This window comes from Apis florea, unplaced genomic scaffold (genome assembly GCF_048593485.1).
Source record: "Apis florea isolate Af1SG1 unplaced genomic scaffold, ASM4859348v1 contig_2492_pilon, whole genome shotgun sequence".
Taxonomy (NCBI): domain Eukaryota; kingdom Metazoa; phylum Arthropoda; class Insecta; order Hymenoptera; family Apidae; genus Apis; species Apis florea.
Genome location: NW_028256593.1, coordinates 2,075,371 through 2,099,010, shown reverse-complemented (window position 1 = coordinate 2,099,010; position 23,640 = coordinate 2,075,371). Strand labels below are relative to the sequence as shown.

At 41.7% G+C, this 23,640-nt stretch overlaps 2 protein-coding genes and 2 long non-coding RNA genes across 31 annotated transcripts in view; 3 read left to right on the top strand and 1 right to left on the bottom strand.

Annotated features, from left to right (window-relative positions):
* LOC100869303 (uncharacterized) overlaps positions 1–15,491 on the bottom strand; it is a 95,656-nt gene extending 80,165 nt beyond the window's left edge. For 25 of the 27 annotated variants that reach the window (XR_015291552.1, XR_015291554.1, XR_015291553.1 and 22 more), the window contains exons 1-2: positions 15,191–15,488; positions 2,277–6,679 (exon numbers count right to left, since the gene is read on the bottom strand). Coding sequence is in view for 24 of the 27 variants with exons in the window: in XM_086906071.1 (XP_086762197.1) it covers positions 2,277–6,645 (4,369 nt within the window). In the remaining 3 variants the exon portion in view is untranslated. Of the gene's footprint in view, positions 1–2,276; positions 6,680–10,323; positions 10,944–15,190 lie in introns of those variants that run through there. The other 2 variants (XM_086906049.1, XM_086906050.1) reach the window with 2 other exon arrangements.
* LOC147657919 (uncharacterized) lies at positions 7,996–9,798 on the top strand. Its single transcript, XR_015291615.1, has 2 exons — positions 7,996–8,518; positions 8,876–9,798. It is a non-coding gene; the product is annotated as an uncharacterized LOC147657919 (long non-coding RNA).
* A 500-nt stretch (positions 15,492–15,991) lies between the features above and the next one.
* Positions 15,992–23,623, top strand: LOC105735612 (uncharacterized). Of its 2 annotated transcripts, XM_086906083.1 has the most exons (6): positions 15,992–16,578; positions 17,748–18,664; positions 21,925–22,108; positions 22,485–22,639; positions 22,712–22,834; positions 23,006–23,623. In XM_086906083.1, the coding sequence occupies exons 2-6, from the start codon at positions 18,645–18,647 to the stop codon at positions 23,172–23,174; spliced, it is 651 nt and encodes a 216-aa protein (XP_086762209.1). In that variant the 5' UTR covers positions 15,992–16,578; positions 17,748–18,644; the 3' UTR covers positions 23,175–23,623. The 2 variants fall into 2 exon arrangements, with proteins under 2 accessions (XP_086762209.1, XP_012342652.2); XM_012487198.3 differs by lacking the exon at positions 15,992–16,578 and having other exon boundaries at positions 16,963–18,664.
* On the top strand, positions 20,330–21,550 carry LOC147657918 (uncharacterized). Its single transcript, XR_015291567.1, has 3 exons — positions 20,330–20,553; positions 20,867–21,006; positions 21,185–21,550. It is a non-coding gene; the product is annotated as an uncharacterized LOC147657918 (long non-coding RNA).
* Positions 23,624–23,640: the final 17 nt, after the last annotated feature.

The following is a 23,640-nucleotide window of genomic DNA, read 5'->3' as shown; positions in this document are numbered from 1 at the left end:
AACATCGCACGAAAAAATAACGCGTCGTTATCGTTCGATGGAAACGAGTCGATCGGAATTGGAACGCGTCTACGTTCGAGAAAGTACCACGCATTACTGAAAAGAAGTCCTATTGGACGGTTGAGAGGCAAGGGGAATACGGTAATGTTCGCGTAGAAGGCCACGATCGGTTCCGACCTATACCGAATTGTGCCGAATAGTGGCCGAATAACCGAAAAGGATTTCCAAGAATTGACTAATGTAATTTGACACCGTTCGCTCTTATGCGCGCGTCAAAGAAACAGAGAAACAGAGAATTCGAGCGAGATAGGAAGCGTTTCCACGCTTATAGCCATGCGATGTTTTGTTGTGTAAACACAAGAAGCGTGTTACTAAAAACAAATATCGTGTCGCGTTCAAATTTTCGACACATCTATATTCTTATTATATTTAGAATTAATTAGACTGTCCTGTTTTTCAAATAATTTCTTTGGAGCAATATATCATATTATTTGACGATTCTTTGAGCGAATAATACCGTAGACATATCATGATTCATATAACAAGATATGTTCCATATTCTCGGTTCGTCGCCTCTCATCGCGACACGATTCAGCATGGCGTCGCTATGATTCTAACTTCCGAATATCGGCCATTTCGAATTTGCATCCTGGCTCGCTAATTTGCATACATATTGAACGGCGTATCGACTAATCGAAAACTCGACAAACAATTCGGTTGCCCTTACTTTTCCTTCGAGACTCTGATCTCAAATACGGATCGCTTAGATTGGGCGCTCTGCTCAATGAGTCCTCCCTTATCGGGGAGAAAAGATGAGAATGTATCTCGAAGTTTCCAACACCGTCGAACGAAAATTCTCGTGCAAAGTTTCGTGATAACCTACGATTTCCAAGAGTGCCAAATCCACTTATGAATAAATTCGGTATTGTGGAAAACGTTTCAAAGGGTTCTTGTATTTCCGCGAAATATTTCCTCTTATCGAATTCCGCGAAAGAAATTCGCGAATCAGAAAAACGGGGAAAAGAATTATGGAAAACAGATAATCCACAAAAGACGTTCCAATCACGAGAACAAACGCGATTTTGTCGATCGAATTGACGCGTCGTGTAAATTGCGAGACAAATGTGCTTTCTCGTTAATTGCGAGCTACGATTCAAGCTTCGTAATGATCGACAGGCTATAGGAAATTAAAAGATCGTGATTCTTTCTGTGACAAGCGCGTAATGGAAAAACCGTTGCACAGTCGCAGCTGTAAACGATTGTCATATATTTGTGTGGTAGTTGAAAAAAAGGTTATGCATTATTCTTTTTTATAAATCAATTTAAATACAATTTATATACACTCTTTCGTCAGATCAAATATAAAACGATATATTTGTTCGTATTATTAGTTTACGTGTGTTTATATAATATAAAAAAGATTAAAAATTGCACGATAAATTTGCGAATATTTTACGGTCGAGAAAGATTAAAATATTCGCGCATCCGTGAACGAGAATGAGAAATAACAAGAGCGAGAGAAAAGAGATAAAGCAAGATAGGGAATAATTATCCGTTTTTAACATTAATGTAAATAAATTTTTTCCAATGAAAATTTTACAGAATATTAAACGAAGCAAACTAAAAACTGAAAGCAATTTATTTCGAACCCTAACAAAATTGTGCTTCCGTCTTAAATCATCGTTGATGCAGATTACAAAATTCGAAATTTGCCTCGAGTGAAGAAGTGGTGGGGGTAGCTAGACTAAGCGGTCAAATCCGGATACAACCGGATTTCGAAATTTCGTTTAGGAAGAAAGAGAAAACTCGCATATTGAAACATGGCGGACAGTAAAACAATGTCGATAGGGGCTTAAAACATATGTGAGTGAGATTTGCTTGTCGTGGACGAGAACGTGCCTTTACACGATGTTGGCTCTCGGTCTGCCTTAAGAGGCTCATTGAAATGCACGGTCATACGCCGCGCCACGCGCTTTGCACCTTGTCCGAATAAAATCACGACCCGACTGAAACGCAGTTGATTTGGCACGAAATTGCCATAAAGAGATGCAAAGGAATTGATGATCGGTGAAATAATTTACGGCGTCGTAAATGATGTCACGACCTGTCGCGGCCTGTTCGAGAGGAAGAAACAAGGAAGATGGCTCGTGCGTAACTATGATCCTCAACTGTGCCTCCACTATGTTCTAAGAATTACACGGATCAAAATTCAAATAATCTCGCGACAAATCGAATTGTACTCTCTGAAAAGGAAAAAAATAGAAAAAGTGTCTCACCCTTCTGTCGAAGCGCTCGCTGCGGGCTGATGGCACGTCGAGGATCCGTTCCGACGTTGCAACGCGTATCTCCGTACGCAACGCTTCTTCCAAATCTCACAGCGTTTACCGAGATGGCATCCTTGGGCAGAGGCGGAAGAGGCCTGTCTGCATCGTACTCGGTCCCATCCGCACAATGCGTGGAAGGATCGCGGCGATCCGGATAGGAAAACACCGAGTCCGTGTCGGACACGCTGTCCTCGCTTCGATGCCTTCGAGTCGGCGGTTCCGGGGCAGTGCCGTGTTTCGTTGGCCAACTTCCACTTGCCAAGTCCTGGCCACCGACACCCGACTGATTCGAGAAGCTGACTCTCTTCGCGCTGCTGCCACTTCCGTATTCCACCGATTCACCGCCGATCAAGCTACCCCTTTTAAATATCGGGGGAGGCGGGTGGGCGGTTTTTCCATCGGCATCGTTGCTCGCCTCCTCCTCGTAGATCGAGGAGACCTCGAGTTTCCGCGGAACCGGCTGCCCCTCCCCTCTGTGGAGATGCGGCGACGCGCTTTTCGACCTGTGCACCGCCCCCGGCTCGAGGGGCTTGGCGGCGGGGACCATGTCCCGCCGATCACGGATCGCCTGTTGCGGCCGGACGATGAGAACCGGCTGGTTCTGACCTTTCTGACTCTGCATCAGCGGCGGTTTCCCGGCGGGATTCCCCTTCGAGTTGCGTAGATTGCCACTCCACGAGGATGGATTTCCGTGGGCGGCCAACAACGGAAGGCCTCGGATAGATCCCTGTCTACCCTGAGATACCCTCCTCGGCTTGCAGTACGACGACTCCTCGATTAGATTTTGCTCGTAAATACGCCTCTGTTGCTCCTCGTCCAGCTTCTTGAGCTGTTGCCAATACACCGCCTCCCTCACCTCCGGTAAATCAATTTTTCGCCCCATCTGTTTCGAGTTCTCGCTCACCGGGGACGCGAGGGACTTTCGGTGCGCCTCGAGCGCCTTTTGCTGCCAGTAGAAGGCCTCCAGATGCTGTCGCGTCTCTTGTTTCGAGGGTGATAGGGGCCCTATCGTTCGTTGCCCGCACATCGCTTCGCAGATCCTCTGCGAATCCTCCGAACCTCCCTGCCTCTGATCTTGTTGCTGAGGGATCCGTTGCTCCTCCGGATTTCGATTCGATGACCGAGCTTCCACCTGCGAGGCTGGGATCACAGGATTCTGACGACGATCCTCGTAGCTGGAGATCGACCTGTCAACGATCTTCTGCGAGTCAACAACCGTCTCGCCGCTCGTTCTCTGCGGCGAGGACGAGGATGCCTGGACCCAAGCCACTCTCTCCTCCCCATCTTTGCATCTCTGCACGTTGTTCCCCGCCTTCATCTTTTTCTCGAGGCTTGGTGGAGATGCTATTTCCGGGTTCCGATGGCCACGATGCGCGTAGACAGGCTCGGGGCGCGGTATCGCCTCCAACCGAGCCTGTTGTCCCGGCGGGGATCCTTTCGAGGCGTCGCTCCGTGCCGAATCCGGTTCGATCGAATTGGCGAGTTTTCGAGGCGTGCTCGTCATGTGAACGGGCGACTCGACGCAGCCTCGCCTCGACTCGTTGCACGGCCTCGGTATTCGGGTCTCGTACGGGGCGTCCCTCTTCGGGGACGCTATCAGAATCTGCTCGTTGGGCTGCGCTCTTCTCGGCAACCGTTGCCGCGACCCGAACGGGGAGATCGGTTTCCCGGTCGGCGAGGAGGGCCCCTCCCCGTTCTCCTCCCTGGAACGACTCCTGCGCGGGGACGACGAGGGGACCCTCTTGTCTCGATCCTCGAGGATCGAGGCGGGTGTCTCGTCGTAGATACGCTCGTCCACCAATCCTCCGGCCTCCGGTGACTTCTCGTTCTCGTAGATAACCTCCTCCTCTCTTCGAGGCTCTTCTTCTTCCTCGTCGTAGTCGGGCCGCTCGTTCGGCGATCCGCTGTTGCGGGGCGAGTGGAGGTAGTACTCGCCGCTCTTCGAGCTGGTGGGCGAGAACTCGCTCTTCTGGCTCGAGTTGGGGGTGCAGCTCGATTCGCCGCCGTAATCGCCCGACTTCTGGCTCGAGCCCGAGGAAAGGTACTTGGGCGACCTGCCCACCAACGGGGCACGGTGATTTTGATTGACTATCGGTTGCCGGGTGATCTTCACCTGGGCAGAGACCGATTTCAGGATCAAACCCGACTCGTTCTCGTACAACACCCTCTCGTCCGGATACGCCTCGCTCCCCCCCGGCTTCTCGCTACCCCTCCTTTCGCCCTCCAAATAGTTCTCGTAGCTGGTCCTGGAGCGAGGTATCGCCGGCAGGGGGCGGTCGATCGGGTGGATCGCCCTCGGCCGGACCAGGTATCTCTCGGCCGGCGGAGCCGAGATCCTGCCCGAGGGTCCGTGATTCCTCTGGAAAATGTTGGGCTGATGCCTGCTCGCCTCCTGCAAACTGTGCTTCCGCTCCAGCTGCCCGTACCTCTGCCCAAACTCCTCCCGCCTCTGCCTCTGCTCGAATTTCCTTATGTCCGGTGATATGCCGAGCTGGCCGTTCCACCTCTCGTCGGGGGCGATCGAGCTGAGGCTCGAGTCGGTGGTGTAGGAACGGGGCTGGCCGCCTCGATCGCGCAAAAGGCCCTCGCGATCCTCCTCCTCGTGGTCGCGCGCCAGGTGGTCGGGGGTGCTCGTTATAGGGCCTTGGTCCGGGAACAACTCCCGCTTGATCTCGTCCAACCTCTCCTCGATTATGGACCCGTTCAGGCTGTTGTCCAGCTTCACGTTCCTCTTTATGTCCTCGTTCAGATTCATCGTGTCGGGGGAACGCGTGTAGTTGCCGTTCTGCTGGTAGCGGGCGAAGTGTCTCTCGTCGGGCCTCTTCCTCTCCTTCGACTCCTTCTTCTTGTAATCCTTCCGCGAGTCCTTGGGCGAGAAGAAGCCGGGCAAAAGGCGGCGGAACCCGAGCTTCTTCCTCTGCTTCTCCTCCTTCTTCGACGAACCCGCCTCCATGGCGAACCTTTTTACGAGGCTCGCGTACCCGTCCACTCTCCCGCCACTCGCAGCTTCCGACGAATCGAAGGGATTTTTATTATCGACCTCCTCGATCCTCGATCCCTCTCGACTCGAGGAATCGTTGGTCGAAGGGAGGAGGAGGAGGTGATGCGCGGATCGTTGCCAAAGATCGACGGCCGAGTCGTGCGCTAGCTGACCTCTGTCGTTTCCTCCATCGTCGTTCTCCTTCGCCTCCTCGATGTCCTCCTCGAGCGACTTGATCCTGTCCTCGAGGCACGAGTCGGAGTCGAGGGTGCTCAGCGTGCTGGCGGCGAGGGTTTTCTCGGAGGTTCTCAAATTGATCGGCCGTCCACCCTCGAATTTTCCCTTCTCCTCGCCGAAAAGGGACGTTGCAGGATCGTATTCGTCGCCGATGCTCTCCCCGGAGGAGACGCTTCCGTATTCACCCACGTAGGAGGACTTGGACGATTCGGAGGAATGGCGGTCCAATTGATTCCTCAGAAACTCCCCTGACCACCTTTTCTCCACCTCCAACACTTTCTCGCTTCTGTAGCTCGGCCTCCCCTTCGCCTCCTCCTCGTCGATCCCCGCCGATCCCCGCAAATCGTATTCCTCGATCTTCAATCTCTTGTCGAGATTGTGCTTCTGAAGAAACTCCTCGTCGAACGCCAACTTCGACGAGGCCGCGACGAGGGCCGACTTCGGATTCTCCCGAGACTCGAGCAACTTTTTCTTGTACCTGCGCGCCGTGTTCGCGCCGATCTTGGTGTTCAGGTTCTGCTGCAGCACCTCGATGTTAGTCTGACTCCTCTCCAACAGATTTTTCGCGTTGATCTTCTCGATCTCGCCTCCAGCCCCTTCTTCCACCTCGCCAGATTTATTCTCTTTATCCTCGTCGGCTGTCTTAACACCCGTCGTCGCCTTTTCCCTCCGCTTTGTTCCTTTTTCCAGAGGAATGGCGATCGTCAAGCTGCCTATGGACGGGCTCTTGGTCAATTTGATCGGTTTGATCCTCTCCCCCTCCTTTCGCGACTTTTTCGCCCCCTCTCTCGACTGGGAGCAGGGATCGAACGAGGTAATATCGTCGGGGAGGGAAGCGCGATACTTGTCCTCGTTGCGCCTGTCTTTGGAGCCACGCCTGAGAACCGGCTTTTCGAGCTCCGATTTTATCGAAAGTTTCTTTGAACTCTCGTTTTTCGTCAACAGCACCTCCCGCGAGCCGCTCGACGATTCCAACACGATCTTCTCCACCGTAACCTTGTCGACCGAGAGAATCCGCAGTTGTTGCTCCCTGCTATTGCCATTTGCCGCCTCTGTTTTCGACCGGTTCTTATTATCATCGCCAACCCCCTCCTCCGCCTCCATTCTCCTTCCCCCGCGTAACGCCGCTTATCACCGCCTGAAATTCAAAATCGAACCGATTCTTGCGTCTTTCGATTGTTAAAATTCATTTACAAATACTTGCCCCCTCCCCCTCCCCCCTTCTTAAGAAAATTCTTTCAATTATTTTCTTACTGATATATGTATATATATATATATATAAATATTCAGAAGTGAATTTTGTTACAATTCTCTTAGGGGCATCTTCTACTCGATATCGCGTTTAACCTGTTAACGTGTAGAAATTAAATACTAACTGAAATAGTAAATTTTAATGGTAAATGATAGAAAGAGATAGATTCTCTTTTCGATCGAAAGAGAACGCGTTCGAGGTAACGAGCCGCAATGCAAACGAGAGCAAAGCGAAAGGATCCAAGACTATAGGCGAGTTTGTAGACGAGACGCTATGCAGGCGCCAGGATAATATCGGTTGGCAAATGGTATCGCGTTACCTTGATTACGAGAAACCGATCTTGCCCGTCCATTTATCCCCGACTACTATATTACGTGACTCGTGCCTCGTTCCTACCGCGAAAGAATGCCGTTAAATCGCGTCACTCGCCTCTCCAATTTCTCGTCTCGCTGACCACGACATCTCGAACCCTTGGAACTTTGCGAGATTTCACCAGACAGGGCCGAAATTTATATCCTGTCAGGTATTTTCTCGATCTGATCGTGGAAAACAATTTTCTTCGAGCCGAAGAAATCTTGATCTATTTAACAATTTTTATTATTCGAATATTGTTCCGTGATAAAGTTCACACGAAAGATAAGAAGATTTAATAAAAAGTGTAATTTAGAAAACTAGTAAATGTGACATACCTTGCATGGAACTATATTGACATAACCTCCACCAACCAATCGGTGTTTAGATAAGTAATTACTAAGTATGTATCACTTTATAAGTTACTCTAACGAATCTAATTTACTCGTAGAGTTCAAAAACTGATTTAATTATCAATCCGTTGATCGTCTTTCTGCCTTCAAAGTATCGTTGATTAATTAACAAGACTTTTGAAATCTTCACTAGAATTCTTACAATTAAATGCGAGTCGAATGCACCAAATAATATTTCACATTATATTCTTCCTACAATTGATCTCTTTGATAACTGTCAACGAATGTGAGGATTAATGATCAGCGTTCAAAAAAAAAAAATTGATATTTTTAGCTATTAACTTCAATTTTTTAATATTGTAAAATTTTATTAAAAAATTAGAGTTGTATCTCTGGACCTATACCACTTGTAAACTGGAGAGTCAAGCGCCTGCGCAGTCATCAGTTTACGGACGGAACCGAAAAATTGCGAAGATCAACGACTGTAACCGATTCTCTCAGTAACTCGCAAAGCGCTCGAAGCAGGACGCTTTAGTCATTTTTTAGCGCATTTTTCGCGATCCCGTTACCTTTCCTTTCGCTCGCGATCTCTTCCTCTTTTTCTCTCTGTTTCAACCCAAAGAAAACGTTTTTACGAATCTAAGAACAACTAGGTCACGCGTCCAACGACTTTTTACCTCGCAACGATGCGTCTTTTTAACGACTAGTTGCCGAAAGTGAGTATCGCGCATAGAAGAACAGTGGAAGAAAGATGGCGTCAGGTTATCTGGAATGCAATATACCAAGGAAACGCAATATTCTCTATTGAAATTAATATGACGGTATTGCCTTACGAAGCATCCGATTATAAAAATACGTGCTGTCGCCATCGATTACGTAAACGATGTTTTTATCGAAGCTTGATGTAATCGGGTCGATTTCGAACAATCCGATAGACAAACGAGGAGAAATGATCGTTGATCGGTGAGAATCAAAAATTGGAAAATGAAAGACTTGTTTCATTATTATGGGAGAATTTCGAGTAAGTACGTATAACTATTAAGTTCATTTATTCTCTTTTTTTAAATATAACCAGAAAGAAAACAAAAGCGTTTTAAATTTTTAACGTAATATACTTCTTAACCTAAAAATTCATAAAGTAAATTGCGACCACCTATTACGAATTATTCTCGCTGGTTTTATTTAAAATAACGTGTAAAACTTTATAAACTTACGTGCAAAAGTTCAGTACGTATAATTAAAAAATAATTAAAAGTAAGTCGTAATTTTAAAAAAATCAGGATAAAACAGGTAAATAAATGAGATAATAATAATAATTCCGAATCATCACAAATTCTGAAAAATTTGGAAATGTATAAAAAACTTTATTTTATTTTAGTTATTTCAACACTGATATATTATCGTTGAAAATTTTGAAACAAAACTGATACCACGGGAATAGATGAATTAAGACTCGCAATAGAGGCAACACCAACCGTGTGCCATAAATGTTAACAGGAGAGCGATAACTCTTGCCGAAGAAACACCAGAGTAATTTTCCACGGGTCATAAATTTCCTAACACGGATAGTTTACTGGCCGTGACTAAATTCACCTGTAATCCCCAAAAGTCCAAAAAAGAACAAATAAGAAATGAGAGCGCAACATTAAACTTGAAAAGGCACGTAGGAGAAAGAGAGAAAGAGATGAGAGACAAAGAGAGGACGATAAAGCAAATGTCCCATGTCGAGTTAATAATAATGGACAGAGTTGATTGATTCAATGAGTACCACTGTTCTCGGTTAATTATCGTGACTCTCGTTATCCCATTATCGTCGTTAGATAGTATCGGAAGGGAGGAACAACTCCTTTGCGGGTTGCCGACCGTCGGTTTGCAGGATGCACGCATAACGGCGGCCGTGCATTCCCTATCTTACTACTTGGAAGCTGTGAAACCCATCCTGCCCGTATAATCGCCGTTTCGGACGATTACGTAAATGAGAAACGATGATGAGGACATTATGCGCGTGTATGCGTTACGAAACGCGCCAATTTTGGCTGACATTGTTTAAATTTGTGATTCCCGCCAAACACGACCATTGTAAATTATTCACGCTTAACAACACGCTGAATTCTTTTTTCTGCGTCTAATAATAGAAACAAGGAATCTATCAGAAAATCAGATTTTTAAAATAATGACAAGTTATGTAAATTATATTTTTTTTATATCGACTATTATATTTAATTTTAAATAATATATACTAGGTATGTAAAAAATTGTAATTAATTTTTTAATAATTTAATAAACATTTAGAAAACTTAAGTATAATAAGTTTCTTAAAGAAAAAATTACGAGTATTTCAAAAAAAAATTTTTTCACGAAAGTTAAAAAAGATTAAACGCGTAAATGCACCGAAGCGTTCGTGCCTCGAGTACGATAGTCATTCGTGCAATTATCGGTTCGCTATTACGAGGAGCATTCGCGATAAATATCGAGTACCCTCGGCCGTGCCTCGCATCGATGAGGCGAGTTGAAACTTCCGGAACGATCGCTCTAAGAATGATGAAAATGCTTTGCGGACTCGACAATTAGAAAAAAACTTTAAAAGCTCGGCGTATTCGATTCTTCCAATTTAAAAACGCGCGAACGAATTGAATAAAAACACGTTTTATTATAGTCGTCGGTGAACACAGCCAAGAACGCGGTCGTTTCGAAAATTTATCCGAACCACGAGGTAAGAGCACCACGTGACCACAAGTGGTCAATCCCATATATCGCAGTTCAAAAGCCTCTTATACTTTCCATTGTGACGCACACACTCTCGAAGATTAATTATTAAAAACATACTTTTACCAAAGAAGTTGGTTTTGTACGTCTATCCCTTTCCTTTTGGCATTGATCTTCGTAATTTCACCGTGAACGAAGCTTTCTCGTTAAAGAAAAAAAAAAAAAAAAAATCCACAACCACTGAACACTGACACTATCCCTACACTATCGATTCGTCAACGAGTATCCTCGTCGATCGAGTGTGTCTCGCCGTGAAAGCGAATGTTAACGCGACTCTCCGACGAGAAGGAACGAAAAAAAGGAGAAGAAACGCGGAACGTAACTCGAAAGCCAACGAGTACCGTCGCCTCGGTACATCGCGAGGAAGAACACGAGCAATGGAGGGAGGGAAGAATTAATCGAGAGAAGAGCGAAAAGGAATCGGGAAGGGAAAGAAAAGAGTGGGAAGAAGAGGGAAGAGGAGGGACGAGGCGGCGCGGCGTCAACGATGCCTCTGTGCCGACTGACTGCGGCTCGTTCGCGTAATACACGTAGAGCGAGTGAAACAGAAGGTGGGGGTTAGAAGGCGAAAGAAAGAGCAAGAGACGGGTCAGGAATAACGAACAGAGAATGGATTCGAAGTAATCGCGAATGCGAGGAGACTCGCGCGACGACCGACACGCTTCGTTTCGTTCTCCGGCAAACTGATCGCTCGGGCTTCTGTCCAACGCGGACCATGGTAATACCGATAACGAGTTAACAGGTATATACGCGTATATTTACTTATGACACATCGCCGTATCAGTGGTCCGCTTCTCAGTGATTCTCAACGCATTTCGATATTTGCATCGAGTATAATTTATAATTATCCTTTATGAATTTAACAGGTTATATCTTATGATGATATAATTGGTATTCAATTATCGGGATGAGAAATTATTTTATAAGATTGTTTTAATCTGATTATTGACATTTTTATGATTAAAATATATATAACTGTATTTGAATTAATTCTAAGTTAAATACAGTAACTCATTGCTTCTTACAATTATTATCGCGTAAAGTGTCAAATGGCGTTAGAAACCTAGCTTTCCGAATACATCGTCACCATTCGGCAGCGCTCGGCACTTTTCGGAACCGCACGTACTTTTTTTCGCACTTACATACTACTCGTTGACTTTAACGTTTAACAAGATTTGTTATCGAAAATTATCGATATCCACGATGATAACCACCGCCCTTGATAATATGCAAGCGAAAAAGGAAGGTGCATCGAGTCCTTGATCGCTTTCCATGGCAGCATTCCCTTTTTTATTACGATCGTCTCGAATTCTCTTGACATAATCACCTTTCGCGAATAAAACAAGTTCTCTCCCGACCTCGACACGGATATACCGTGCCATCGTCTCGAGTGTACGCTCTTGGATCGTACAAAGCTTACAATCGATACGGTCAAAAGCCGTCTATCTCGTTTCGAACATTTTGTTCGCCGATTTTTGCCTTGTCCAACCATTCGCTGTACCGCTAGGCCGAAATACAATTTGTTCAACAAGCAAAACGGAGGGAAACCATATCGCGATTTAACTGCAAGATAAACGATTGCTTGTGCAACGAACGCGTAAATCGACGTGTCACTTTATCGTTTCGATCACGTTTTCGAGAAATCGAGATCAGCAAATAGTAATAGAAAGTAATCGTAATTGTAGTCACGCCTGCCGCTTATTATCGATAAGAAACGGCAAAACTTTCTTATCTTCATTCAATTCTTCGAAAAGTAAAATGCAATTCTTCTGTTCGAAAACTTCAATATGATAAGAAAGTATATAACCTAATTATGATTCTAATTTTTTGATAAGAATTAATTTTAATCTTAACATTAAAATTGTGTTAAATTTAATTTAACTTAACCTAACCTAACACGTTACATTTTAACCATTTAAAAATTTATCCTTATATAAGTTTAATCCTTATATAAGTCCAGATACTTTCTTCTGTAATATAAAATATAATATTTAAAATTTAAGAACTACTTTTTTTACAAAATATAATCAAATCAAAAATTGAATAATTAAAATCAAAAATTTTGACTATTGATTATCGCAAAGCGATCATTTTCTTTTTTTTTTTTTTTTCTTTGTACTTTCTTCGTCAATCCAAACGTTTCTTTCCACTTTATCGAAAGCGAGAAAACGTTCTTGACTCTTAATTAACGGTTCTGAGCTCGTCCGAGACGGACATCGTTTCTTCGATACTTCGTTAATATTTATAGGCTTAAACCGTGCAATTACGCGAGGAAATGTTGCGCACTGCATAATGCGCGTACACACATACTTCTGAGACGTTCGTGCATTCTACCTACGAGACTTCCTTCTTCTCGATACTTGGAAATGATATCGAATCTCTTGGCTTCGAGTTTGAATAATTAAGCTTACGACAACAAATTTTTAAAATTCATTAAAGTGCTAAATCCAATGCAGAGAAAGCACAAGGGCAAGAAGAATATGTGTTTGTTCAAGGTGGGATTTTCTGTAGCATCAAGCCATGTGTAACCATGTGCGTCTAGTCTTCTAATGTAAGCGTTAAACACATGTGTTTAGACATCCATTATTCTTCACACTAGATGCAAGTCACTATATTATTACACCACAAAATTACACCTATACAAAATTGTATCCAAAGAGATGCAATAATTTAACTTTCTATAAATATTATTTAAGAAAGTACATTTTTCTGCGTTATATATGGTTTTTATAATTTTTTTTTTTTTTTTGTTACTACACAAAGTGAATCTCTTAAAGCTTGAAAAAAATATTTCATGTAAAAGTTGCAAAAAAGAGGGAAGATTAATCTTCATATGAAGATTAACTTTGCTTTTTTAAATCATTTAATTTTCATGCATTAAAGATAAATAAAATGATATATATAATAACAAATAATTTATATATATCCCTTTACTTTTTATTATATAAATTAATTTTTAAATAGCAAGTGATTTATTAATTGGAATAGAGTAAATCACAATGTGAAATTAACAAAATTAAATTTTTTTATTTTTCTTGAAAGAAAAAAAGAGATTAGAGAAATGTAACAACCAATACATTTTTTTTAATACATATTTTTAGATCAATTAAAAATAATAGAACAAATTCCTTTCAAGAAAAAACTCACCTTTTTTTCTATTTTCGCACAATACCAAGAAAAATGTTGAAGAAAAATGCGCAGGTATTTTTTCCTTCGATACCTGCAAGGAAGAATGTGCCACAATAGGGAAAATCTGGCATAGAATTTTGGGACAATTTCGGTCCCACGAGATTTGACCTGATCCCACATCTTCAACGACCATCTGCTCCTGGATCACGTACTTCATATATATTTTTCTCAGAGCACGAAGCTCTGTGCAACAGACCGACCATACCTAACCTCTTGATCTCAGGAAGCGAAAACGTAGCTGCCTCTTGTAGCAAAGGGAAGCCAGGAGTCTCGAATATAAACACAACGGTCGAAGACACGTTATAACGTGGCGCGATACGAAACGAGAACGACGACGATGACTACGACGGATTTAAGCCTCGATACTTGAATCAGTTCTCCCTCCCTATTTTTCTCTCTCTTCTTCTTTTTCGGCCCCCTTCCTGCACGCCGTTTATCCGTCTCCCTTCCATGAATGAATTCGAGAACGTAAAACAAAGTTTGCCTCGTCTCATCCGCCTATTTTCGGTTCAGACGCGCGCCCTTCGAGTTTCGTTAGGGGAGAAAATTATTTCGGTCGAGGCGAGCTCTTTTCTTCGAGAGAGAGAACCGCCTCTCATCCTGCTTTATTTCATATTGAACGATTAACGCGCCAGGGACAAACGCGACCAATCGTCCTTCGATCGTTTCTCTTTCCCTTGAATCGAGGGGAAAAAAAAAAAAAAAAAAAAAAAAAAAGATCGAAAAAAATATTTCGAGAGAGAAACGAGAGTCCACGAAACGAATGGCGAATAAGTAGTCGGTGGCTGGAGGTTGCCGTGGGTCAGCGAGATTGCTGCAACGTGTGCACGAGAAACGAAAAATTATTGCATATATCTTGCATATGTATGTATATAATACACCTATACACCTATGCACCGAGCGTATATATACGAGAAACTGGATGCTGACAGCTGGAAACTGGTTTCTAGAGAAGGCTCGTATTCGAATAGCTTGCGAGAATGAGACGAAGCAGCAACAGCGTGAGGAAGAGTGGGAGATGGAGGAAGAGAGAAAGAGATGAATAGGTAAGGGAGAAGGAGAGAAAGAACGGAGAAATGGACGTAGTACAGCGTCCATCGTATACGAAGTACAGAGGTATCAGACCAGGAAACAAAGGAACGACCTGGCAGAGAGCAACGCGGAACAAGCGATATAGGCACGGGTCAAGTATTCACGAAGTTCAACGAAACACTGTTCTCTTATAGGTTGAGAAAATTTAAACGAACGAAATATCTTTCCATGAAACAAGCATGGTCGCAAATTCCTTCGAACGATAGGAGAACCAGCGATAATGGATCGCGATAAATAGCGATCAAGGGAAAGAGGCAGGGCTCCTTTCGATCGAGCGTGCACGCACGATCGCACTTATTCTATGCAGCCATTGTGTTCCCTTCTCTCGAAAGAAGCAGCGAGATTCGTCATGAATACGAACAGCTTGCCGTATTCTCAAACATTCTTTTATGTCTAAATACCTGCGTGAGCGCGTGTATAGATATCGACAAACAGTAGCTAAATAAATTTTTCAATCGAAGTAATTATCGACTACTCGAATTGTGAAATAATGATAGTTTGCGAGATTCAAAATTCAATAGATTTAAAGTTACGCGCCAATATAGATCGAGTTATCGTAAAAATTTTCGTAAATTTTTGATTATCGAATCAAATTAATAAATTTATTGTTTTTTATCTTATATCAATCTTATATTATTTTACTCACCATGATGTATAAACAGATTATACTTTTTTAGTAGGAACTTTGGCAGGAAATTTCGTTGAACATCCAAGGATCCACTGATGAAAAAAAAAAAACACGCGACACTGACAACTTTTCTTTGAAAAAAGTTCTTACGACTAATAATATGTACCGTTATCGAAAAAAAAATTCAATGATTTATCGTAATTGAGATACCGTAGAAAAAGGGAATGAAACGTAGAAAATAAAAAATCACGATGGTACACCGGTAAGAGCACGCCGGGCCCGGAGCGAACGTCAGGCCGACGGCGATGCAACAAGTGACAGACAAGCTCCTCGACTCTTTTAGTTCGTGCTTCCACTACTTTACCGGATGGCGCTAGTGCTCGGCAGAAACCGAATACAAACTTCACGATTCGTCTTTTGCCGCCATTCCCCTCGCCCTTTGTCAAATTCTTTTCAACGAATTCTTTTCAACAAAACCTAAATACGTTTCCTGGAATTCTTTTCAAATCTGAATTCTTTCAATCGCTGTTCGAATTTTCTTTCGAATAAGAAATGTTTGTAAATGTTTTAACTGCTTCCATAAATTTGATCGTATTTGAAAATATATTTTCTGTTGTAAAATAATAATATCAAAAAGAATAAAATTTTCAAAAATATGTTAACGATAAATCAACATGAAAGTATATGTTTATTTAATCGATTTTATAAAGATGGTAAATCCTTCGATCGTAAAATCCTTTTGAACGCTGCTAAATATTGCCGAGAGGTGACAGCACAAGTTTTACCAGTCGTGTGAGTCGTATATTTCGTAGTACATAGGAAAACAGATTTATGGAAAATTTTTTTTCAAATTCGTATTTTGATCAATTAAAGAAATTTAGTTTTATTTTCAAGAAGCATAAGAATAATTGGATAAAAAGTTGACGAAAGTGAATAATTTTAACAAACGAGGATCGATTCTTATTTCTATTATACGTTTTTTCTTCGAATTCGTCCCTGTATTGTATGTACATAGTAGCTAACAATAGTCTCCGAGAGAAAGATAGCTCGAGGTGGTAACGAACCGGCTAAGACATAAAATGTGCAATTGTACTTGTTGCAATATACCTCTTGACATTTACACACACGGAAGATCCTGAATATCTTTCCAAGCGCGACGACTTCGAGAGAAGTTCGAACAGCGACCTGTCTGGAATTGATTTTATCAATAAACAAAATGATTCGCGAACTAAAGCGAATGAAGACCAATAACGAGGTTAACTTTTCTCGATCACGATTGTTTTTTTTTGTTAAAGGATATCTAACAATAAATGAAGAAATATTTAACAAATAGGAGATATTCGACGATTGATTGGATAATTGATTTGATATTTAAAAAAACAATTAAAAATTTTCTCTTTCTCGAGGTACAGTGAATTTTATTTTCTTTCTCATTTTTACAATTATGTATCTCCTTATGCTTAAAATAGTTACGCTATATTTTAATGTTTATATTGCATTGCTATGTGATTATTCGTATTATTGGCATGCTTATATTTCTGGAATTTACGGAATTTTACCGTATTCAATTGAAATTAAACATGTGTTTGTAAATTTGTTTGTAAATGTAAATTTAAACATTAATGAAACATAATGAAGTTCAGTGAAGTTCAAGTATTTTTAAAAAATCTAATGATATAAGAAGATGTAAGATATAACCTTACTTTTCTACTTTTTTATTTTTTTATATTTATGTAGCTTCATAGCAATTTAATGAATGAAATAATGATATTTTATTTAAATAGCATGAAAAAATTTCATATAAATTTCAAAAAATATTAACAATAATTATTTGTATTTCAATTTTAAATCAAGAAGTTATCGTAAAAATAGACATCTCTGTGCTATCTGGATAAAAATATACGACATAAATGTCACTATATTTCATAAATAAGATCAAACAGAAGATATATTTATCGTATCAAGGTTTTTTTAGACCATAAATCATTTTCTAAAATATTTCTCATACTTATGGAACAGCTTGTATGTATGTATATATATATATATATTTCGTTCATGACTCGAACAAGTATTTGCGCGTGTCGTATGCGCATAGATCACGAGTTGCACAAGGTATCGATACTTTTTCTTTCGAAACTGAATGGAGCACGAAACTTTATTCTCTGATCTTTGCCATTCTGTCATGGCCAAATTAATCCGTGAAAAAAATGGGTTTTGTCGAGACTTCGAATAAAACAAAAAGTTAAGAAACGTCGAGAAAACAAAACAAGCTTGTCGAGTTTTCACGTTAATAATTTTTCTGTCAGCCAGCTTTAGTGTCTTAGGACGACGACATCATGGAATTTCAAGGATAATCATCCTGTCTAGCCAACAAAACCATCGAGATTACTTTTCTCAACCTCTTGGAAATTTATAACCTCTCTCATGCAATTCTCTCGAATAAGTTTCCGTTGATTCTATATAAAGAATTTCTCGAAACACAGTTATCTATCCTAATCTATCCTAAACGTTATTATCATCAAACATTTCCTTCGATTTATATAAGTAATAAAATGCAACCAATTCACTTTTTCAGCAAATGTTTTCTGATTCAAATCGATCAGGAATTTCTGTGTAAACGAAAAAGCAAATGGAAGGAAGAAAGGAAATAAAGGACACAGAAGAGGATATCAGCAGGGTATCTGGCATTCTTGCTCTCTGGACAAGTACCAGGTCTGCATCGTGTTCACTTTCACTGGTTGCGCGCTCTATCTAACTATAAAACACGTCCTAAGCAGAGCGATTCGTTCGTTTCGGGGGACGATCGACACACGATCCGTTCAGTCGTCTCTCTGTGTTACCGATCGGTATTTCGAATTCTCTCGGCCGCGACACGGAAAGTTACCCTTTCCTACCTAGAAAAAAAATCAAATGGGGAGACGCATGGACAAAAAAAAAAAAAAAAGGAACACACAATGTTCAACCTTGCTCGCTTCACGCGTTATATCAAGGATATCCGGACCCAAGCCAGTGTTCAGTTATTTTATTCGACCAGAAAGAGAAACAGGAATCGTTTCTTTCGTCGTGAAAGGGTAAAATGAAAATTATCCAGGGATTCAAGGAGATATTCGGTGATTCGAAATTCCATGAATTCGAACAATCAACATGGATATCGCTGTTTTACGTGGTATCGAGAAGGATATATCACATGCACGATAGGTGGATGGGTTCGGCACGGGTGGTTGCTGGCAGAGTGAGAGTGAGAGAGTCATATATATATAGAGAGAAGGGGAAACCCGACTCGGCACTCCAAAGTACACAGCCTCCGCGTTTGCAGTGGTGTGCTTTCGGTTCCCTCTACACACGATATTCATTCTTCGCGGCTTCGCGCCCGTGGTAACAGTCGGCCATCCACGTTTCCACGTTGCACGAGGGCAGCTTCCGGAATCAATCTTTTCGTCAATCGACACGGCCACTCGAACCAGCTACAACCATGAAGCTCGCTATATTCGCGTAAGTATTTTTTTCTTACTACGTGATCCTTTTGATCGTGACGTTTTGTAAAGTGTTTTTTTTTTCTTGTATAAAAGAAAAAAATTCTTTTTTTTTTTTTTACTTGATTGGTATAAGAATTCGATTAAGAATTCTTTTTCTTTTTTTTTTTTTTTTGTTCGATTCGAGTGAGTGTATTTGTAGTATGAATTTAGAATTAGAATTTAGTCGGTTGAATATATAATTGCTTTACGACCGCTACTTCGAGTTTGAATCAAGGCCGATCGGAACGTCGTTATACTCGATCGAAAGGTGTACTTGCTCTGGCTATCTTGTGGTATTCGGTATCTGTCGCAAGTGATCATTGCGCGTTTAAGTCGACCGAGTCTAACATGCTCGCGTGAATTTCTATTAACCCTAACCAGCTTCGTAAGAGCGTATATCGCTCGAAACGAATATATGAGTTAGGCAACAACAAAGAGATAATTATCTCTATTGAGAAATGTTACCTTACCTTTTTTCTTTCTTTTTTTTTTTTTTTTTTCTTATTAATTTATCGCACCAAATCGCGCGAGATATAATAATTCTAACGCAGTAACCGAATCGATCGAGATGAAAAAAAAATCCCGAGTTTTGTAATATAATTAAATAGTATCAAATATTGGAAAATAATTTTTTGACCAACATTTCGACGACGTTGCTGTTTGGCAAACGAGAACTCGCGGGAGAAAAGCACGTTATGCAAACATCGGACAAGAGAAGTATCGGATCCTGTTCCCGACCAGGAAATCGAATAGAAATTTCATCGTTACGATTAAAATGAAACGCGGTTTCATTGATATCCAGCGTGTTACGGGAGGGGGGAAAAACTGAAGTATTAGTGAAAACGTATCGCACGACGTTCCTTACGCAACGACTTTTTGAAAGCCACTGAAACTTCGATTCCTTTTCAACCGTAATTTCTCTCCGCACGTGACGAAAGAAACAAGTGAACGAGAAAAATATATATATATATACACATACATATCTACGTAATTCATATTTAAAAAAAAAAAAAAAAAGGAAAGAAATGGATATTTTTCTATGGAAAAGCAAACCGCGAAAACGAACAACCGTAACGTAAGTGTCATAATCGCGATTGCGGTTGCCGGACCGAGAAATTGAATTGCATCAAATCGCCTAATAACTTTTGACCGTGGAATCGTTTTATTCCCTTAACCCATAATATCGAGTCACATCCTCGGATATAATCATTTGATAATTGCGACTAATAATTGCATTCCAGCTGCGGATGGATCTCCGCTTTTTTTTTTTTTTTTTTCGACTTCTGGGATATAGAAGATACATTATATACGTGTTGCAAATTGCATTCGAACGTACACCGTTGGTGTATATAAAAGTGTATATACACGTATATACACGAGTAAGTGAAACTTTCGTTCGTTTATCGATCGCTATCGTTTCCTATAATCACAGAACGTTACACATCCTGAGAGGAATGAATAATAATTTTTACAACGCATTTTTTTTTTTTTTTTTTTTTTCTCCTTTCTAGATTTTTCTCTCCAAGTCGAAAAGCGAGGACACGTATGTAACGACGTTCTTCTTATTAACGACTTTATCACGTTTGTTCGAAAGAAAAAAAGGGGGGGGAAATAATAAATTGCACGCTACGAAGATAGAATCGATTCTCTCAGAAGCGAAGTTGGGAGAGATTGATTGCCCCTCGTTTTAAAAATTCCACGCATTCGAGAGATTGCATTCGAAAATAGAGGGCAGCACACGGATTTTTCGTCCCGGGCTAGTTTTCGTGACATTTGTGAGCCGTATCACGTATTCCTCGAGGGGCACGCTTCGTCAATCGGCCAATCCTGAGAGTTAGCCTGGCTTGCACGAGCCAAGCAGAGAAAGTGAGTTTCGTACGTGAATGTCACAGGTCAAAATCCGGCTGTATGCGGATCTACAACGACAAACCCGCGGTTGCACGCCGGTTTTGTCCACCGATTCCTTCGTAACGATCGCGATCCCCCCCCTCCTCGAAGAGGACGAGCAAATTTCTTCTTCTTCTATTTTCCCTTCCTTTTTTTCGTGCAGAGATGGTTGATCGACTGATTTTGAAAAATGAAAGATAAACGGAGTGCGATTTGCAGGGATGTGATGACAAGATGGCGAGAGATATATTTTTCGAGAGAAATTAATTATTAATTGCTCGATAATTTCCAGGACAAGTGGAGCTCTTTATGAAATTATTAGAGTGGAATTAAAAAGGGTGGTTTTGAGAAAATCGAGAAGAAAAGTGAAGTATCTGAGGGGAAGTGAAGGAGCAATGGATGCTGTCACGCCGCTCCATTGCCTCTGCAACTGTATGTAACTCGCGTATTAGCTTCGTTTCGCCATATGCTCGAACCGACTTCCATATTTTCCGAGAGAATTAATAACTGGAAGTACTTAAAGTTACTTTCAAAAATGTTAGAGACGAAATCCTTTTCTTTCATCCGAATTAAAACTTTCTTTGTTCTTAATCGAAATCTTCATTTGCAGAAGGATTACACACCTTTGCTCCTTGATAACGCGTTTATACGATTGAAATTATACCTTCGAGAGCCGATCGCAGCTGGAGGAGAATTGGAGGAGTTTCGATTTCGAGGAAGAGCATGTCGATCGTTAACTTCCTGTTGTTGTCGATTACTCGGCCAAGAAAGCGTTTCTTAACTTCTTGGAGATCCATCCACCTTTCACCATCGCTCGACATCTTCTTGACCTTTCCGCATTTCCTGCCACGGTGCGGAATGTTAATTAATCAACCACACGGCATCAATCAAAATGCCCCGTTGGATCCATCTTATCGATTATGTTATTAACCTCTTTCTCTAACAACCAGCTGGCAATAAAACTAACTGATTTATAGATAATACGTACTTATTGCGGAGAGAGAAAGCAAAGGAACGAGAAATTCGAGTTGCAATAGAGACAGGCAAAATCTCACAACTTTACAAACAAAATCGTATTCTATGAATACGATTGAAACCCCGTACTGAAAAAATATGTCGACGAAAGTCTGAAACGTTGATGAGCAAGGAAATAATACTTTCTTTGTCTCGTCCATTATCGTGTAATTAACTTTTCACCGTAAATCTCGACGAGCGCTGAACCGTCTATGACAAAGTGATTGAAGAAAAGCCATCGCTCTACTCTCGCTTATCAAACATTTCTTCTTCTCTTCTTCATCGCTTCTCGTTCAGAATAAGTAATTGATAAAAGCATCGATCGACGTTTCACAGATTTATAGCGATCGGCTGTCTTATAGCCGTGGCCAGATCGGCAGAGGAGGAATACGATTACGAGGAGGAGCCAGCAGCAGCACCGGTCACCCCAGCCCCGGCCAGATCCGGTTCCGGTAGATTGGGAGGGCTGTTGTCCTCCCGAGGCCGAGTGAACGTCGGCAGGAAATCAGCCGCGCCAGCCGTGAGTTCCTTAAACTTCCCTTAACACTTAAACCTACCAAATGACCGGTCAAATCACCGTTTTTGAAATTTCCTTTAGAATTTCTCTACAGTATACAAAGTTACTGTATCGCCATATCACTTATTGACTTTTTCTATCATGTAGATACAACCCATTTTTCAATATTCACAACTTTCTGTATTGTTTACTTTACGCAATCCATACTTTCCATATTTTAATTAGCTAAAATCTCTTTCTATATTGAGATACAAGTGTTTTTTTTTTGCATTTGACCGCTCATGGTAGGAATAGGTATACATGAAATGTCGGTAAGTTTGGTGTTAAATGAGTCGAGCGAGCAGAACGCGTCCATAAGTGAACCGTTGTTAACACGCAGGCGCAGTCGACCACGGCGAAGGCGATCGAGCAGCCGGCCGCCGAGGCGGAGGAGGAGGAGGAGGAGGAGCTCGAGGATAACCAAGAGCAGGAGGAGGCGCCGACCACGACCACCGAATCGTCCAAGAAAGTTCGCGGAGGTGTCAGACCTTTCAGGTAATCGCAGCTTTCATTCCTGCCTTCTACGATCTTGTTGAGATCCGTTGAGAAAAAATGTTTATGTTTAAGGTCGAATCAAGACCTGTTGGACGCGTTGAAGAGAAGAAGAGCTCAAGCGGGACCCAGCAGCTCTCATCGAGACAGCCAGACTGCCACCCAAACTGCCACCGAATCGACGACACCTAAATCCAAGTAACGAATTCCATCTTCTTTTCCTTTCTTTTCTTTCTTTTTCTTTTTTTTTTTTTTAGTAGAGTTATAAATAAAGTTTCGAAACATTAATTTAAGATTTGTTTATAAATGAGACGAATTTAATTGTCGAGAAAACGAGAAAAAGGATAAAAGAAGTATCTTCTCTTTCAGAGCCACCACGCACAGCCGCAACAAAAGTAACGGCGCCACAAGCGAGACGAAATCGACGGGACGCGGCAGGTTTGGCGGAACGAGGGGAGGCAAACCTTTGCAAGAGGAGGTGGAGGAGACTCAGCGGGAAGAGGTTCAAGTGAAACCGAAACCGTATCGCAGAGGTTAAATCGAATCACTGGGAAGATCGCGGATTTTCCAGCTTTGTTCGACTAGCGCGGGACGAGTTTTAAATTTAAAATTAATCCAATCACAGCGATCGACCACGTTCTCACTCGTCGAAAACGATGGAAATTTATTTCTGAATCATATACAACACTTGCGAGCAAAATTCTCTCTTTTCTCTCTCTCTCTCTCTCTCTCTTTTTCTCGTATATCGAATCTCCTAGCGTTTAAAAAGCGAAAAAAATTGAAACATGACGAAAAGAGTGTGACAAATGCGTGGACAAACCTGTAACTATCAGTTTTGTAATAACTATGTTTGCGCACTAATGGAGAAAGTACATTCGAAATGACATGTATGTATATATATATAGAAGAAGGCTGCCATTCACCGAATACTCAAGGTACTTAACTGTATAAATGTAAATTAATACAATAAAAATTCTGAAAAACACACACGCAATAGAGTTTGA